At 35.7% G+C, this 19,744-nt stretch overlaps 2 protein-coding genes across 4 annotated transcripts in view; both read left to right on the plus strand.

Moving 5' to 3' along the window:
* LOC110031705 (cathepsin B-like) overlaps positions 1-19,474 on the plus strand; it is a 60,414-nt gene extending 40,940 nt beyond the window's left edge. Inside the window, exons 8-12 of one of the 3 annotated variants that reach the window (XR_002294766.1) lie at positions 8,073-8,291; positions 8,418-8,531; positions 8,607-8,642; positions 8,749-8,937; positions 19,077-19,474. Coding sequence is in view for 2 of the 3 variants with exons in the window: in XM_020735047.1 (XP_020590706.1) it covers positions 8,073-8,291; positions 8,418-8,531; positions 8,607-8,642; positions 8,749-8,883 (504 nt within the window). In the remaining variant the exon portion in view is untranslated. Of the gene's footprint in view, positions 1-8,072; positions 8,292-8,417; positions 8,532-8,606; positions 8,643-8,748; positions 9,361-19,076 lie in introns of those variants that run through there. The other 2 variants (XM_020735047.1, XM_020735048.1) reach the window with 2 other exon arrangements.
* Positions 13,238-19,474, plus strand: LOC110031570. The gene is made up of 2 exons (XM_020734819.1): positions 13,238-14,293; positions 19,004-19,474. Exon 1 carries the CDS (start codon positions 13,238-13,240, stop codon positions 14,279-14,281), a length of 1,044 nt encoding a protein of 347 aa, XP_020590478.1. The 3' UTR covers positions 14,282-14,293; positions 19,004-19,474.
* Positions 19,475-19,744: the final 270 nt, after the last annotated feature.

Here is a 19,744-nt window from a genome sequence, read left to right on the forward strand (position 1 = left end):
TCCCAATGAGTTTTCCTTAAGCACATGTGTTGTCTGAGAATAATTCATTCCATGTTGATCTATCTTCTTTGATATAACGGCTATTTGGGCAGCTAAAATAGATATATATCAGACTCATGTATATTAGCCACTCTTTTTGGATTTACCTTTTCAGAGGGCTATTGAAAATTATTAGTAGTCATCTTTTCAATTAATAAATATGCTTCATCGTGATTTTGGCATTAATGATCTACCAGCAGCAGCGTCAATTATCAATTTAAGAGATCCAACCAACCGATTATAAAAAGTTTGAATTATTACGAATCTGGCAACGCATGGTGGGGACACTTTCCAAGGAGATTTTTAAATCGTTCCAAGGCTTCATAAATTATTCCCCTTCAAACTGACAAACAGATGTGATATCATTTCTAAGCTTAGCAGTTTTTGAAGGTGAGAAATATTTAGATAAGAATTTTTGTGATAAATCTCGCAATGTTCTGATAGATCCAGGTGCTAATAAGTTTAACCATATCTTAGTTTTATTCCTTAATGAAAAAAAGGAAAAAATCTAAGTCTGACGGCATCATTTGACACTCCATCATATTTAAATGTAGCACACAGTTCTAAAAAACTAGCAAGACGTAAATTATGATCTTCAGTAGGTGTTTCTCCAAACTGATTATTTTTTACTATTTATATAATAACATGTTTAAGTTCAAATGAATTGGCAGCTACAGCAGAGTTTTGGATATTCAAATAAATTTCATTTGTTGTAGGATTTGCATAATCTCTTAAATGTCTCTGATGATATTCATTTTCATTTCCAACATTGTTTAAATTGCAAATCAGTTTGCTAAACTGATATTTCTCTTTTTGTTATTTTCAAATTTTTCTAACAGTTCTTTCTAACTCAGAGTCGTAAGGTACTAAATTTTCAGATTTTTCACTACGCATAAACTGAATAAAAGCGAGTAATTAAAAATAAGCAAATAGAAAATGTTCAAATTAAACTAGAAACACTCTTTTTTGTTTTTTTATATTTATAAAATAAAATAAAATAAAATGTTAATATTTTTCGTTACTTCCCCGACAACAGCGCCAAAAACTTGACACGAGATTTGTATATGCAAATATTTAAGAAGTTGACACCACTCAACGCTTCAAAAATTTGATGCAGACAAATTTATAATAAATTTGCAATATAATCCCAACAAAAATACTTTTTATAAAAATAATTTATCTTTTAAATCTCTTTTCAAACTGTCAAATCTCTTTTAATATCAACCCATGTATACATATCGTTCAAATAGGGTTCTAATGAAGTACTAGATATCGATCCCATAGGTAAGTTGGAAAATCCTAAAGTAAATTATGAAAATTATTTTATAATAAAAATAAAAAATAAAAGCAAAGTGCGATTTGAAAATTGACTACTCAGGTGGATGCTAATTAAAATGCAGATTTAAGATTATAGAAATTAAACTAAACTAAATACTAAATTTTCAAAAATAAAATTGCGAAAATTAAACAAAATTTTTGTTATAACGGAAAATCCAAATTTAGGAAAACATTATTCCTCTATACAATGAGTATATGATTTGTGAAGAAATTGAAATCATTTGAAAAAATATATATAAAAATTGTTTTGTGCCAAATAGGAACAATTCTATTTTTTACCCTCTTCCGAGTGATATAAAGATTATTGACTAATCTAGAGTTTGGTCCCTAATTCCGTGATTAGGCTGGTAGGATACCGCCTGCCACTTCAGAGCTCTCACTACTCTCTCCTCTGAGGGCTAACAATCTCGCATTAGTTTTCAATCAATTGAACCAAAATAAGAGATTTAAAACTGTCACCTTAAAATCTCCAAATTTGCATCCAACAAAAGTATATTTTCTTATTTTGTTGCACCTAATCCCATGGATGACATACTCTCCTATGAAATCAAATGTGATTCTCTCTATGTTGTAGAAATCATATCTCATTCAAGAATCTGTCTTTCAAAATTTTTAACATTTCAATTTACCAGATCGAAAAGTAAATGAAGATCGAAGTTCAAATAATCACAAATTATTATCATTTAAAACCGTGGAAAACAAAAGGAAAACAAAATCTATTATTCACAAAATCATATCTTCAAAGTAGGGAGAAGGATAAAGAAGATTACTCATAATTCATGAGAAGGATACGAGAAAACACGAATTTTATATATAAAAACAAGTTTACAAAACAAAAGAAATAAATGACACAACTTATCTCACAATCATTCCTAAGCAAATCCCTTGAAGTTATCTCCAAGTCTTTCTCTATTTACAATCACTCTTAATTTTATCTTAGAAATTTAATGAAGAAGAAATCTCTCACCTTCTCTCTCCTCTTACAACCCTAGAAGAAAATCTCTTCTTCTCTCTCTCTCTCTAACTCACGCCACTTTCTCTCTCTCACTCACGTCACACACAAAAGTATCCTCTTCTCTATGAAGTCTTCTCCTTTAATTTGGGCTGCCTCTTGAAAGAATTCCCTCCAAAAGTCAACTCTTTTGAATTCAAAAGTTGTCATTTGATCCAAGAGTCATATCCCTTCATAAAAGAACCTTTCAAAGTGTCTAAATGCATTGAATTACTCCAAGAGATGTGTAGAACAAGTGTCCCTTTGAAAATTTATGCAAAATTTGTTTCGAACCACCTTAAATTAAAAAAGTCGTCTCTGATGCATCATGTGTCAGCTCTCTGAATTTTGGCGCATCATGCGCCAGAATCTAAAATTAGCTCTTTTTGCTCCAAATTTCGACCTTTTTGTCATTTTACTTCAAATTCATAAAAATGATATATCTGCAACAAAAACATAAAAATACCCTTATTTAAATTGCAATATAAAAAATAAGCATAAAATAAGTACTTAAAATAGTATATTATTTTGGTGTATCAGCAGCCCCAAAGTCTCGATCGGCCTATAATTGAAGAACCACAAGCAATAGAAATTCATGTTTAGGAAAGAAAACTCGGGTCGACCCATTCATTCATTACCTTGAAACAGTTAAAATCAATAAAGAGGTCACTAATTATAAGAGATTTAGTTTAAAGATGCCCGGTATCTGATGGTGGAGAGAAAATTTGTTTAGGAAGTTGGCCACATCTCTATACCTGAAGTGCGTTAGAAAGGATGAGATAGAAGATATTTTCCAAAATGTTCATGTCGAGGGGTGTGGAAGTCACTCTGAAGTAAAAAACGCTAGCCCATCGAATCTAGCAACGGGTATTTTTTGCCAAATTTACTTAAAGACACAAAAGAGATAGTCAGTCTCTGGCCTTTCACTGTATGAGGGCTTGACGTTTTAGGATTTTTTCCCCTATCAAAAGGGACTACACAAGTTTTTATTGGTGGTCTTTGACTATTTCTCTAAGTGGATAGAAGTAGAGCCCATCGCCCACATAATAGCAGAAGTGGTTCAAAACTTTATTTGGACGGACTTGATCTGTTGATACGGACTGCCACTTGTCCTCGTCACAGAGAACGAAACTTAATTTGTTGATAAAAGAGTTTGGGATTTCTGCAAAACCCGAGGAATTAGCCTTAACTTCGCCTCTGTGCATCACCATTGAACTAACAGGTAGGCGGATGCCATCAACAAAATCATCTTGAACCTGCCAAAGATGAAAGTAGGAGCAGAGGGGAAATGGGCATATCTAATCTCCTAGGTGTTATGGGCAATTCGAACAATGTCATCTTCATCCACGGGCTAAACTCTGTTCATGCTTTCCCATGGGATGAAAGCTATGTTGTCGGTTGAATACAACAATTACGATCAGAGGGTGCTCACCGCCTTGGTCTTCGATGAGGAGAACTTGGAGGACTGGCGCGAGACAAACAATGAAGGAATAATGCTTACTTTAGACCTGACGGAGGAAATTGAACCAACGTGGTAGTTAAGAAACTAGATCAGACGTGGAATGGTCCTTATATTATCCACCTGAAGGTCGGATCCAGAGCATACAAATTCAAGATCCTTGCGGGAAATGAGGTCCCTCGTACTTAGAACGATAATGATTTGAAGAGATTTTTTCCTTAAAATTCATTAAAGAACATAATACATTTTATGCTCTTGTATTTTGTTGCTTATAAACAAGATGAATTGCCTTCTATTCTTCTGTTTTTTAGCTTTTTTCTTTAAGATACCTTACATGATAAATAAAATGTGATTGCTTTGAGATTCTGAAATGCATTGTTGTCACATATCAAAAAGTGAATGAAAAAGAAGAAAGAGACTTTAAGCGTTCTACGCTCGGAGAATTGATTCTCCAAAAATATAACGGATCGGCACCCGACAACAAGAAGTTCCGCGAAGGCTGTACAACAATCATCAGTGGCATATAGGATGTTTCGGCACCACGACAAGCTTCGCAAGGGGTTTGAAAACGATCGTTTGTGGCTCCTATAATTACCCAACACCCTGCAACAACAAGCTCCGCGAGGAGTGTGAAAGCGATCGTCAGCGCGACAACGACAAGCTCTGTGAGGATTGTAAAACGGTCATCACCCGATAGCGACAAGCTCCGTGAGGGATGTACAGCGATCGTCAGTGATACATAGGATGTTTTGGCACCCGATAAAGGCAAGCTCCATGAGGAGTGTGAAAACGATTATTCGTGACCCGTATAATAATCGAACACCTGACAGCGATAAACTCTGCGAGGGGTGTAGAAAATAATCGACAACGACATGCTTCTCGAGGGGTGTACGACAATCGTCAGTGGCATGTAGGATGTTTTGACACCCGACAACGACAAGTTCCGCGAGATGTGTGAAAACAATTGCTTGTGGCCCTCACAAAAACACAACACCCAACAACGACAAGCTCCGTGAAGGGTATATGACGAATTGTCCCTTATGTCAAATTAAACAAAGTCTAATGTATGTATGTATGTATATATATATATATATATATATATATTCTCGCCAAAAATTTATGGCAAACGACATATTGTTCAAGAGCATGACTGACATTTAGATAAAAGAAAGACGCAGTGCGAGGAACAAAACCTTCGACTTCAAAAAATCCTTGTATTACTTTAAAGCTCAATTACAAAATTCAATTTTAATCTTCCTTACAACACAAAATAAAAAGAGAAAAACATCTCCACAGCTCTAGATGTTTAAGGACATTCTGACACCCTTCTCTCTGGTTTCCTCCGCTCTCTTGGCATGTTCAGTCTTTCCGCTTGTTCGGTCTTCTTCCTCATCATCAGGATCCAAAAGGAGCGTGCCAGATTCTTCCATCTCCGGCCATTTAGGGTAGACTAATTTATGCTTCACGAACCTTTCAATGGCAAGTGAAGTGCTGACCTCAATCTGGCAGGAGAGACCCTCAACGTGCTCTTCCCTGGTAATCATCGAGGACATTCTCTCTTTTAGCTCCTCGTTCTCTTTGATAAGAGTTGCCACTTCAGTTTCGTGCTCCTGGGCCTCCAGCTTCCTCTTCTCCATGGACAACTTCAATCTCTCCTCGGCCACAACAGGCCTTCGTTTCAACTCTGAACCAACAGGGTAGATCTCTCAACATGCTCCTCAGATCTGTCCAGGAGAAGAGCCTGGAAATGTGAGGCTTCTCAGGCAAGGGCATGGTACTGTTTGGTCGCTTGAAGCATGTCTTTCTTATCCATCGACCTCAACTTCTTCTCAAAAGCGGGGGAACAAAACATTTCTACCAAGGTCGAAGGGTAATCCCCATTTAGTCGAGAATTGGGAAAACACTCCTCCATATCAAGGAGCACATAATGGCCGCTCATCCATACCCCGGCTCTTCGACCGTGTGTGAAACCATTGAGACGAAAGTTCTCCCTTTTTTGGAGGAAGGGGCGAATATGTGGCTAGAGTCGGAGCGCTTCCTTCCATCCGGGAGGTCTTTCTCCCTATTCTCTCGACAGCCTTGATTCTCCCTCGGATTAAGTCTTGATCGAAACAGGATGGGAGGTGTGACTTGTCTCTGTTCGCTCCTGCAAACCCACGAACAATGTCCCACCAAGAGTCATTGTCGAAACTCAGCCGACCGATGGATGAGTCGTCGAAGCACTAGAATTTGATAAGGATCCTCCTCACTCCCTTAAAAAGAACTAACCAAACTACACAAGTGCTATATATACATAGATAGTGAATAATAAGTGTGAAAAGATTATCACCTTCGGCTTTTCCCTCTGTCGACGTCTGCCTCTGCCAGACGGGAGAAGACCGCTTTTCAGCTTTTTCAAAGCCCCCCGCTCTTCAACAGGCATCTCCTGAGCCATTTCTCGATTATCGGACGAGATCCACAGTCCTTCAGTCATTGTCTTAGTACCGTCCAGACGGATCATATGTTGACCACTTTCAGGTCGAGGTATTGGAATAGCGAGAGGCGTTGACGTTTGATCAACATCTCGTGGTATTGAAGGTTTCCAGGTAAGGTTGTCGCCTTCTTCACCCCGCAGTCCACTGAAGAAACGCGGATCCCCCAACCGCATGTGAGGGAGCCAACCAATAATTTTGTTTTCCAATCCTTGATCTTATCTATAGATGAAACTTGGGACTACAAGCGAATTGGATGTAACCATCCCGGCCGATTCTGAACTAAAAGAAGTGGTTGAACAACTCGATCGCCCAGAAAATCCTTATCCTTCAACATAAGAGGACGAAGGTCATAATAGTAGCATCGAGTATGGAAAAACCTAAGCAGGAACAATCCCATATCGATTAAAGATCGACCGCAGTTCCCTGCAGAATGACAATTGAATACCCATCTTGAAATGATCTTTGTAAAAAGCCAAGTCAAGGGCGAAGTGGTCCATTGCTTGCTCGTGACTAGCTGCCGGCCAAGGGCGAATCGAGGGATCAGGTACGTAAAGATCTTGAATCTCCTTTACTTCCGCTGCAGCAAGAAAATCTAATAGAATAGAAAAACAAGATAATACAATTAGAATCCAATATTAATAGAATCTAAAATTCTCTTTTTATTATTTACTTATTTATTTTCTTTCTTCTATTTTTTCATATAGTTTTATGATTGAGATTTAGACTTACTAACCTCTTCTGTCACTAATCTAATAACAAACATATTATTACTATCTACTATCCTCTAGTCCAAAACAACCTGTCCCACTGGTCACATCCTCCGCAACAACCGCATCCTTTGCAGCGGCCTGTTTCACGACGGCCACATCCTCCATAGGATCGACATCAGCATGTGACGAAAGAGAAAGAGAATCGATCGTCAGGACATCTATAGTTGCACCAAAGAAAGAAATACTAGTATTCAAGGCTAGCGATTTAAGCAACATACCCAAAACCCAGTCCCATTCAGACGTGATGAAAGAGTTAGCACTCTCACCGATTTTTCTTGCCTATCCTTCCACTGAAGAAGGGCCATCTTTCGGCAACTGGAGCGATATCTCTGCCTCAGTCGTCACCTCCTCCATGCCAGCATGAGGGGTTATTAACCCCATATCAGTATGAATGGGAGCTTCTTTCTCTCCAGTAGGAACATCAACCGTCAATGGTGCCTAGTAAAACGATCGTTAGGCTGACCTTCGGTCCGTTCCATATCTCTTTTTTGCGGCGACGAGCCTGCAAGAGAATCGGAGGAACCAACCCGATCCTCGCGATTTTGCCCGCATACCACCAAGAGCCTTAAGGAGTGCATCTATGTCAACAAACAATGCTCTCTCACCGGACATTGTTACAGGCTCAAGCAGAAAAAGGGGAAAAGATTGGAGATAGGAGAAGAGAGAACCTCACAATCCCTCTCTAGCTCTATGACCTATCTATAGTAGCCAGGGAATTCATTTATAAAGTAATTATGTCATTTATATTTTTCGTATTTTATTATGAGTAAAATAGATTCTCTTGTTCTTATGCGTTGCACAAATTTCAAGAAGCACTAGAATCGGTCATCTTTTGGTATGCATGTAAATTTACCTTGTTTTTAATGTCCTGGGTTTTACTAACTGTTTCCTGAAGCGTTTAGTTCTCTTGCGTTTTTTCTTCGATTCTCCTTTTAATTAGAAGGATTTTATGATTACGTTTGTCTTATATGAAGCTGAGTTGACAATGCCATTAATTGCAGTGTGACCCGTACTTTGATCAGATTGGATGTGCTCATCCAGGTTGTGAGCCTTCCTATCTGACACCCAAGTGTGAGAAGCATTGCAAGGTCCATAACCAAGTCTGGGCTGAGGCAAAGCATTTTAGTATCAATGCTTATAGAATAAACTCTGATCCTCATAATATAATGGCAGAGGTTTACCAAAATGGCCCCGTGGAAGTCTCCTTCACCGTTTATGAGGTATGAAAACACAAGAATATCAACTTGACTGATATAGAAGTTTAAATTTATCATTTTTTTTGTTTTTGCGAAGTCAGTTTTTATGTACAAAATGAACTTATACAATATTCTCACCTAAATTGGTAGGATTTTGCCCACTATAAATCAGGAGTCTATAAGCACATCACAGGTGATGTATTAGGTGGACATGCTGTGAAGTTAATTGGATGGGGCACTAGTGAGCAAGCCGAAGATTACTGGGTATGATCTCTTGTTCTAATACTCTTACTTCAGAATAGTTTAGCAGCCTTCTTTTGATATTGTTGCTCTATGCAGCTTCTTGCTAATCAATGGAATAGAGGATGGGGCGATGTATGTCTCTGTGTCTGAATCTCTGCAAAATCTTTTACATGAAATTTCAATTTTATCGGAATGATTCTTAGTATTTACATCAGATTACTTAATTTTCATTGTGCAGGATGGCTATTTCAAGATCTTAAGGGGAGCAAATGAGTGTGGAATTGAAGAGGATGTGGTGGCTGGCTTGCCTTCGCCCAAGCACTTTATATTAAACCATGCTGATATGGATGCAAGTGCTGATGCCTTTGCTTGATCTCGATGCACGGCGGCCTCGAAGTCTAGTCTATTTTACCGTTATGCTTGACTGGTAGCTTTCAGATCCTTAGGATAGTTTATACTTCCATTAGAGGATATCATATCAGGTCCATAGGATAGTTTATATGATCATGCAAGTTCTCTTCAAAATCCAAAATTTTTATTATTTTCAAATAAGCCGCTTTTCAAAAATTACATACAAAACCTTCCAGTTTCATTCAGTGCGATACATGTGAATTCGGTGGTATTAACCACAATACCACCACAGTACCACTAATCTGCACGTAAATTTGCTCCATTAAAAAAAAAAATGAAACTTCAAAGAAATGTCACCATGAATTCACATGCAATCAGCTTCATGGTAAAATGAAAGGAGGAAAACTACGGTAAGCTCATGTGTGTGCCATCGAGTCATACATGTGTAAGGGGAATCGCTTTTGTATTGAAAAATTAAAAAAGGGGTATTAACATGCATTACCACACAATTCTTATATATTTATAATATCTAACGCTTAACCTTCATATATACATGCATGTGACCATTTCATATCTAGGCCTTTAATGCAAAAGTATTGTAAATGCAAGTATCAAAATTTAGGTGTTAGATATGTAAGTACTAAATACATAAGAATTGTGCGGTATATATATTTATAAATTTTCCAAATAAAAAATATCCACTTATAATGCCAGTGCCCTTTTCAATTGATTAGTAAATTTTTTTTTGCTTATATTGAGATAAAAATGTTTCCCATAATGGCCCAAATAAATTACAAAATGACACTGATAAAATATCATTTTTGTATTTGGTTGGATGCTAACCGATGACAAATTTGGGCTTAGGAGCATTGAAATGTTTTTTTTTTCCCCTTTTTGTAGGTTTTTTTATTTATTGCAAAAATAATTGTAAATTAAAAAGTTTATACAACTTGCAGTAGAAAATAGGAGAAATAGAATACTTAAAATATACAAGAAAAAAAAAATTACATTAATATTTACACTCAAATAGTATGACTTGAAATTAATGATCACATATATATGATGTAGGGTATGGATGATCTATTTGGTGGAGTTAGCAACTTGTTACCTTAGGATAGTGGTTGTTTTGAACAAATTTAGAACTTCTTGGCATTGAAAGGGTAAATTTCTCTTAAAGGAAAAATGAATTTGAGAAACTATATACTATAAGTGTGGGATATTAAGGAATTAATGAAGGTGTTTTAATATCTTTTGAATTAGTAATTAAGGAATTTTGATTTTTTTTCCTTATTGCTTACCATAGACTATTGTCTTTCTATAATAGGCTTTTGTCTTGGATATCTTAAGGTTAATAGGGAGTTGAGGCCTTTAGTAAATTGTAAAGGTTTTTGAAGAATGTGTAGGGTTTAGCACCCGGTCTAGCATATGTTGATGGGGGTAGAGTTTTGTTACAGAGTAGGAGATGAAATAATAAGGATTTATCAAAGCAAAGGATCCTTATTATTCCTATTAAGAGTTCAAAAATTATAATTTAATTATGATAGAAGCCAATAGTTTTTAATTTAAATAATGTGTATAATTACATTAGTAATGGTGAAAGGATTCACGTCCCTCAATAACTGAAAATCGAACCACAGTTTATAATTTATCCATAATGGTTTCAAGAGAAAAAAACACATTAATATACCTGTAAATATAATTGTGAAAATAGAATCAGATTAAGCAGTTCAATTAGTTGAATTGTGAATCAGGTCTCAAATCAATTTGGTTCAATAAAAATATTAGATTTTTTAGGAGAAGAAATCAACTCATAAAAATTGGCCAACTTAAACTATAAAATCAAGAACCAATGAACCAATGCCAAAATGATGTTGGAACATGATATGTTCTAAACTTATTTCATGGTTATTATATATATATATAGGAAAATTAAGCTCAATGGGCAACATGCATGATTCAAACCTATGACCTCACTGTGGGAAATTATACCTTCAGATACTATCATCAATAAGTGTGTGTATTTTTAAATCTTGATATGTTCTTGAATCGTACCTCAAGGTTTAGAGTGTAAGAAATGAGATATATATATATATATATATATATATATGTTTGTGTGTGTTTGAAATGCACAGTAATGAACATTAAAATGTCTTTTCCATTATCCATTCTCTCATAAAATGATCCTTTACTTATAAGGATGGGGGTATAATATGTGAAGTTACATATTTATCCATGCTTTAATGATGCGCTATAGGATATTTTAGGTATTTTACTTGTATGGGCCTATGACTTGGCTACCCTCTAACTCGTTCGGAGGAGCTCGATGAGCCTTAGTTTAGTAAGGTATGCTCATTCGGCTGTGTTGAGTCAAGGTTGCCTATCGGCCTTCGATTAACTTCAGGTTGGTAGGATTGGCTTGATTGACTTAGCATTGCTAATTAGTTGATTGTCGACCATCAATCCTTGGTGAGGATGACGCGGTGCTATAGTTGGACCAGTCAGTCCAACATATGGGTGTCGGTCCAGCAGAGAGTTGGACCAACCAGCCTTTTAATGGGTCGAGAGTTACCACCCCTCCTCTCTCCCACTTTCGTATTTAACTCCCTTCCAAAAAGAGGATCTCCTTCCTCTTCTATTACTTGCTTCTGTTATCCCCTTTCCTATTTATTTTTCTTTCCAATTCATATTCATTCCTTTTCTAATTACTAGCAACTATTAGATATGTGATGTTTGAGTATTTTGGGGTTAGTTTTTTTTTTATCCTTTCAGAGTTTGATGCCATTGTGGTGTTCTTCCCTTCCGAGGGTTGTATCTGATAGCAAAGAGGTGCTCCGACCGTAACTAATCTGAGATGGTGATCGTCTCTGATGGTTTAAGAGGTTCTCTAGTTGTAACTCGATCCCTCGAGATACTTATTTTTCACAATGCTTGACATCTAGTTGTAGTCCAATCATCGCAAGCCACCTCGTGCACCTTCCTTGTTAATGTTCGCTAGCTCCAACAGATATCCTACTGCAGCCATCTCAGCATATGCTTTTCAGGTTGTTGTCCATTCTTTCGAGTGTTGTCCCGACCATCAATGACTTCTTTCAGGTCGTTGTTTCCTCCTAAGTGTTGTCTTGATCACTGCCACCCAATTCCAAATTCTTGTCCACCTTCCCCTGCACATCCCAGTAGGCCGCCTATCTTCCATGCTCCCTCCACCAGGGTGTCGACCATCCTCGCCCTTCCCACTGGCCGCTAACCACCAACTGTCCCTCTAGCACCACCGCAATCTGCTGCTGGCTACCGACTAGCCTACAACAGTTTCCTTTCTACCTCCCAGATCTACCGCTCTCATGTAGAGGGGGATGTTTTTGTCTTTTATGTTTTTTTTTCTTACTTTTCTTATTTGACAGTCATCATTATTGATTATTGTTTTCATATCTTTGTGTGATTTTCAGTTGAAGAGTTGGCTTGTATTTTCTTTGAAAGTCAGCAATATTATTTGTTGTTTGGTCGTAATTTGGGTTAACTCTGGTATCAAAGGAGATTTTGTTGGCTCAACGATGCTAGGTTGTAGGGTAGATTATCAATTACTTTAACTCAAAAGATAGTTCACTCTCTAATAAGGAGAGTTGAAGGGATGATTTAGATTTTTTGTGACATGATTATCTCTCGATCCCTAATAAGGAGCCTCTAGGAAGGCTTGTTTAATGACTAATAGTATTGCGGAGTTGATTTTTTTCCCTTAGTTTGGGACTAAGATCATCTGGATGTCTATTGTCATTCAAACTCTGGCTTCGATGGCCATGTCTGGTCGGATTTAGTTTTGGCTTTGACTTTGAATTTAGTTCGGACTACTATGTCCAGTTGTATAAATGAGATATTTGGTCTTTTGCTGGTAGACCCTTCTTAGTTGTATTTTTCAGTCTCTTGGATCATTAAATCTTCTCGAGAATTGTGTTGTGGTGGCTATTACAATTTTTTTTAAAAAAAGAAAAAGTCATACCACAAGTTTCTAGCAGCAACCGCTGGTAGTCGGGTCCAGTGGAAAAACACAGTTTTCATCTACAGCTTTTTGAGAACACAGACAAAACGTAGTTTTGACAAACAATAAAAACTGTGGCGCGACACCAAACGCGCTCTAAACACACCCTATATTTTATATATACATATAGAATTAAAATTATAATATATTGTAAAACAAATTAGTTAAATTATAATAATATTTACTTCATTATTATGATTCAAATTAGAACCATCCCTGTTCTAAAAAAGTACAAAAGAAATAAAATTCTACTCTACAAAAGGCAGCTCTCAGCTTCTAGGACAGCTCTCAGCTTCTAGGACATCTTTCGTTCAAATTACTGTTTGCAAACGAGTACCGGAAGGATATGAGAGTGGCGGCATCCTCTCTCCTCGTCGCTCGGCGCTACAGTTCTAGACCTCCCCGCACTCTCAGTACCATCACCTGTCCATCTCTGTCCCCTCGACCCCCCTTCTCTTCTTCCACTTTCTCCTCCGTCTCCTCCGATCCCGCCGCCGCCGATGCTATACTCCTATGGGGTTGCACTCCCGCCGAGGTTTCCACCATTCTCCACAGCTGCACCTCTCTTCCCCTCCCAAACATTCGTTCGGTTCACGACAAGCTACAGATCCTTAAAACTCTCGGCGCCCGTGGCCCGGACCTCGTCAAGATTGTAGCTCGCAGCTCGCCGCCCACTCTTCCTCTCCCGTCCCCTCGCTTCCGGCATCGGACGCCGCCTCGAATTTCTCCGCACCCTTTTTCCCTACGACCCCCGCTCTCTCCTCCGTGCCGTCATCTGCAACCCCTCCCTTCTCACCTTCGACGTCGACTCCATTCTCCTCCGTTGCACGGATCTCTACGAGCGCGTCTGCATTCCTCGGCATGTTCTATCGGTCTCCAGCCTGACGCCGCGTTGTACAAATACGCCGTCTCCATCATTGCCATATCCAGATTAGACACGATTCAAAGCAAGATCGCCAATCTTGAGAGGTTCGGGCTATCGGAAGATGAGGTTTTGAGCGATTTATTCGCTCGTTATCCCAGTGTGCTTACTTTCTCTGTGGACAAGGTTCAGAGGAACATGACCTATGTTCTTGGGATAATGAGACTCCCAGTCCGGGCTGTCATCGAGGAGCCTAAGTTGCTCTCGGTCAGTTTGGATAGGTGTTTAAAGCCTCGGTTTTTGATTTGGCAACGATTGCAGGAGGCAGGGCTGAAGCCTCGTGGAAAGGAGCTAACTGTAGTGTCGGCCATGAGAATGAGAGAGCCGCAATTCCTCAAGGCTTTTGTAAAATGTCATGAGAATGCAGCTGCTGAATCCCTGATGGAACTTTATAACAGTTCCATGGTTTCAAGGCGGTTGGCAGAGTCTTCAAAGAAAAAGATTATACGCAAGGCATTCCCTTATTAATCTGAATGAACTGTAAGCATCTCATTTTCATTATTTGAGGATTTTGTTCTTAGTTATGACCTTTTGGTGGAAGGAACTCAGCCAAGATACTTGTTTTTTAAAGGTATTCGTAAGCTCTGTAATGGAATTGTTTATATATTATATTTAACAAACCCACAATTGTGCTTTCCTGTAAAATTTTGCCAAGTTCCGCTCCACAGCCTCAGGATTTGGAATAACGCAAATTAAGAATTAACATAGAAAAACTTAATAATATAAAGAATTGCATGTTACCCTTTAGTAGGTGCCTCTATCAAATCATTTTTTTTGGATCATCTTTCTATTTCATTATGGTTTGTAGCTCACTGCAAACCACTTTCCTGTGGTTTTATCTTTTAAATTTATGCTCCAAACTTTTCAATGTTCCTCTTTTAGATTAAGAGAAATGTTTTTGGTTTATTGAATTGAAACTTGCAGTTTTAGCTCAAACATTGGAGGATCATTAAAAAATTATTATTTTGGCCGTTTCTTGGGTCATATATAGGACCCTTTAAGCATATAAAAATATGTAGCTTTTCTTTGTGAAAGAAATTTAGTCTTACCTTTGAGTTTTTTGTGTGTGTGCACACCATTGATCGGAATTGTTCTTGTAATGGCATGAGACTTGGATTAACACTTTCATGATGTCTTTTCTCTATTTCTTTCTTTGTTTATCGGTGTATGCGTATGATTGAAGTTTAATTAAATGTGATGCATGCCAATTTTCGTTTGTCTTAAGCTTGATTATAGATTTTGATAATTATTATATTATTTTTGGAATGAAATAAATGTGTTTATTGATTTTGCATTAAATTTGGCATTGAATACGGCTAATCTTTGCTAAAATTTTGAGTTGATAATTTGTGATGTGTATTTTGTTTATGCGTGCGCGTGTTTATGCGTGCACGTGTTTATACTTTTTTTTTTTTGTATGTTATCATAGTTTTGCTTAGAGAAGATTGAACCCTTAGTAATCCTACATTAAATCTGTAGTTAAGCTTATATTTGTATCATCATATCAATTAAAAATAAGATATATTAATTGGTTTGATCAAAAAATTAATAAACAATGCAAGTTAAACATGATCATGCAAGTTTTGGTTGGTTCTAATGAACATGTTGAAACTATTATAATCTAAATTACATTCCTACTTTTGATGATATGTATAATCTTGAGGAATTTTCAAATGTATTATAATTTAGAATGTTTCTTTGAATATTCCAATCTATTTGTTTTCGAAAAAAAAAATTAAATCTGTTAAATTCATGCTTGTGGGTTGAGCTCAGTCATTTTTTTCAAATTATTGCAGGTGAACTACATTAAATAGGTTTACCTAAAATATAAACTTAAAGAATAATGTTTATCATTTAATGAGATCTTTTACATGATCAATTTAAAGCTTGTAAATATGATGAATTTTGCATGCATATTTTATGATGGATTATAAATCTTGTAGATTAAAAATATTTGCATCGTGAATATTTTATTTTTCTTATTTTTCTCATTCAAAGTATTTGACAAGAGATCAGAGATGAACAAAACTACAAATTTCCCAAAAAATGCTATCTAAGGCTTGAACTAGAATTTTAAATGTTCAAGCCTATTATCGGTGCTATGTTAGTCAGACTAATGTGCATGTAATTAAAGTTTCTATGAAAAATCATTACCTTTTTTTTCTTCTCACACATGTTATCAAATGATTAGAAGCAAGGCTTAACATTTTGAGTTAATTATTACCTGATCACCAAACTGTAAAATTTTGATTACTTAACTATTTGAAGAAAATTCGGCAAAATTAGACCAAAGGAGCAATGAAATAATTAAGGTTTAGATGCTTAGATTTGCATAGATAAATACTTTTCTCATGCCTATCAAAATATATTGACAGAAGAATCATATGTAGTTAAATCTGATCTTATATATAGTTTAGAATATTTTCTTAAGATGAATTAAATGATGATTTATGATTGTAATTTAATTCTTTTAATGTGGTGGAAATTTTACACTTCTCTTAACAAGAAGTAATGCCCAAATTTGAAATTGAGTTTAAGTTGAACCTCCGTTGGAAATTGAAGCATAAATTGAAATTGAGCATATGAAAACTCATCCTGATTATGAATGTGAGCTTTTATGTGAAATTGAGGGTCTGTTTCGGACAGCTGTAGCTTATTGAATAATCTGCTGATAAATTGATTAAAAATAATCTGCTGATAGGTACGGTATCTATTACAAATTTTATTTTTTTTGGAAAAGCCAGACCGCACCCAGAAAGCTCTCACCGCACCTAGATAGGTGCGGTGTGAAAACGCTGTTTTAAACGCAGAAGCTATCAAAACGTAGCTTACCCAAACAGGCTAGGTGCGTTTTCAAAACGCCATCGCACCAAATAAGCTGCCCCAAACGGGCCCTGAATCTACTCATATATTTGAACTTGAATTTGCTATGAAAACTCCTAAAATATGTACTGTCTAGTAAAAGTTGAATCCGGTTTTTAACCGTGAGCCTAAATTAACCATGTTTATTGACATTGAAAAATCAATAGAAGATATTAATGATTTTAATTGTAGAAGTTTCAAATGAAATCATTCTCTACAAGTCAAATTGTAATTGATTTTAGATTTGTTTCTTGATAAAGTGCTTTTCTGTTTCAATGAATTTTTTAACGAGGAGGTCTTTAAATTCATGTGAAATTTATATCAGGCGATCTTATGATTTCACATCCAACATCATACCCAATAGACATGCTCCTCCGATTCTATAAATTTTTGCAAGTATTTTGTTGACTATTGATGGTGAATGTCATACGTTTCTTGTATCATGAGCTGACAAAGTTATTTATGATTATTTATGGATTAATTTGCAAGAGCACAATATTTGTGCTTATACTTGAATGAAAAATGTTTAATTCATTTTAGTTGAATTTTTTCAAAACAAACAAAATAATACAATATTTAACGTCTTTATTCATTAGAAATACTAATCATGTATGTTAATATCATTTTATTTCTTATTTCTTATTTCTTATTTCTTATTTCTTATTTCTTAGTTTATTTTACTGTAATATCAGAGTTTCGTTGGAAAGCATGTAGGTTAACCAAGGGATAAATTCTGTTTTTTTTTTAATTTTCTATTATATTTTTACTTTATTTTGTTTTTTATTTTTATTTGAAACAAAATATATTTGCTATTTTGAAAACAAATCAATTTATTTTTAAGAGCACTCTAAATAGTTATATTGTGTGTTTTTAAAAATAAATATTTGTATTTCTAAAAATAAAAAATATAAACTCATAAAAACATACCAAACAAGTAAATTTATAAAAACAAGATAAAAATAATAGAAAAATTAGAAATAAAGTTGATTCTAAACATCCACTATATTTTTTATGAAATTTCCGTTGGAATTTTATGGTCTATGCCGTAGATTTTTTTATTTTGCAACGGAAATAGAAGATATGTTTGTTGTCACTTTTTTTTATCATTTTATTTTCATTTTCCGTAACATACAGATCACTTAATTCTGATGTATTTACATCTGTAACACCCAAACTTCAATCTTTACATAAATGCTACCTTGGTTATGGCTAAATGGTGTATTTCTCCTTTTAAAGATTAAAATAGTGGTATTTTTTATTTGATACGAAAGATTTGGATGGTATAAATGTTAGAAATAAAATTTAGGTGTTAGATAAGTAAATACATAGAATTGGGTGGTATGCATATAAATGCCTCTTTTTTTTTTTCTATTTTAATTCCCGATATTGCAAAGTTTGTGCTGTTTCGTGGCAATATATGAGATGTTCATGAAATTGCTATGGCATAACACCATTCTTTGTGTGCTACGTATTTAGTGGTTTTCTATGACCGCAAAATTATCAATTTTTTTATATTTTGTCTCACAATGCATTAAAGTTACCCAGTTGTGTCATTACCTAGGTATTCATAGTGGATAAGTTCTTGAAATCTTCACTTGACTCAAACTTACAATTTTTTTATGCCTTGTTTTTTGGAGGACTGGATAGCTTGCCTGCTTTCCTAGCACGAGTTCACATACCAGGGCTTGATGTTATTGTTGATTGATGTGCATATTTTCTTGTCTATTCATAATTGGCCATCTTATTCCCATAGAAGTTAGGCTTAGAGTATTGTATTTTTTTATTGACTTCCGACTTCCATGTAACCTGAAAATTAGTTCTAGCCACTGATGCTGTTTATGAAAATCATGACAAACCTGAATGCATCTCTGCTCTTCCTAGTAGGGAAAACTGGTATCCTTTAGTTCCTTTCACGTTTCTTTAAATATGTTCATGATGCTTCTATGCAATGCATATCACATTACATGTAAGCATATCAATGAACTTATACGAAGAACATTAACTAGGTTGTTTATTTTCTGTCTGGACGATATGCGGGGTTGCTACATTCAAAAATTGGTTTACTTGGACATTAATTTAGTATGTATATAGTGGCTCTAAAACAAATTACACAGAATTGTCATCATTTACTTATATTTGGAATATGAAAAATACGATCATGTCCAAGGATCAAACAGAAGTTGCCTTGAACCGACTGTAGGCGTGACACAAATTGAATTCAAATTTATTATGGCAAGAAATTGAATCACACTGAAATATTTTATAGTCTCATTTCAAGCCTGATAAAAATTCAACATCAATTGAATGAAATTGTTTGATTTATTTCAGGTTCAATTTGGTAGCGGCTGCAGCTTTTCATGATAGTCTATCTATAACAACTTTCTCACAATTTCTTCTCCAGATCCACACATTTCAGAAAGAATTTATGGTGGAGCCCCATGAGACCAGGCCTGGAAGAGTTGAATTTCTTGCACATCTTTTAAGCTGCATATATGAAGTCAAGTGTGAAGATAGTTCTTCTGCCCAAGTCCAGCACATAGTGGAACTCAAAGCTAGAAGGGGTGATTCAAGCAGAAATGATTCTTCATCCAGTTATGAGCAGAACTTGGTTGCTGGGTTGATTGACTGGAATTATGGTGAAACTGTACTGTTACAGAGAGCTGTATGCAAAAGGTGAAGTTGGTATTCATAAGACAAATTATACCTGTAATTTAATTGGCTTAAATGTATTTAATAAGCCGTGTACATATGACTATTTTCTTGATTCGGTAATACAACCGATTCCATCTTCTTAGTGCACCGCAATTCTATCACCCAAAAACGAGTAGTTCGATTCGTTATATGACAACCAGAGCTGATCCATGTAAATGCAATTGAAAAACAGTTATCCAACAACTTGTTTGAACATTGAAATGTAATTGTTGATATGCACTTACTTACAGTATAACTAAAAGTTGTAATTTTGGGATAATAAGAAAAAATTAAGTTGGTTCTGTTTTTTTTTTATTATTATTTCTTCGTAAATCTGAATTTATGGAATTTGATAAATCTTAGAGCTACCAACTAGAG

Source organism: Phalaenopsis equestris, unplaced genomic scaffold, assembly GCF_001263595.1.
Source record: "Phalaenopsis equestris unplaced genomic scaffold, ASM126359v1 Scaffold000840, whole genome shotgun sequence".
NCBI classification, from domain to species: domain Eukaryota; kingdom Viridiplantae; phylum Streptophyta; class Magnoliopsida; order Asparagales; family Orchidaceae; genus Phalaenopsis; species Phalaenopsis equestris.

Bases quoted from the DNA above. Each gene is read 5' to 3' on its own strand.
- LOC110031570 (XM_020734819.1), top strand. From the start codon at position 13,238: ATGAGAGTGGCGGCATCCTCTCTCCTCGTCGCTCGGCGCTACAGTTCT.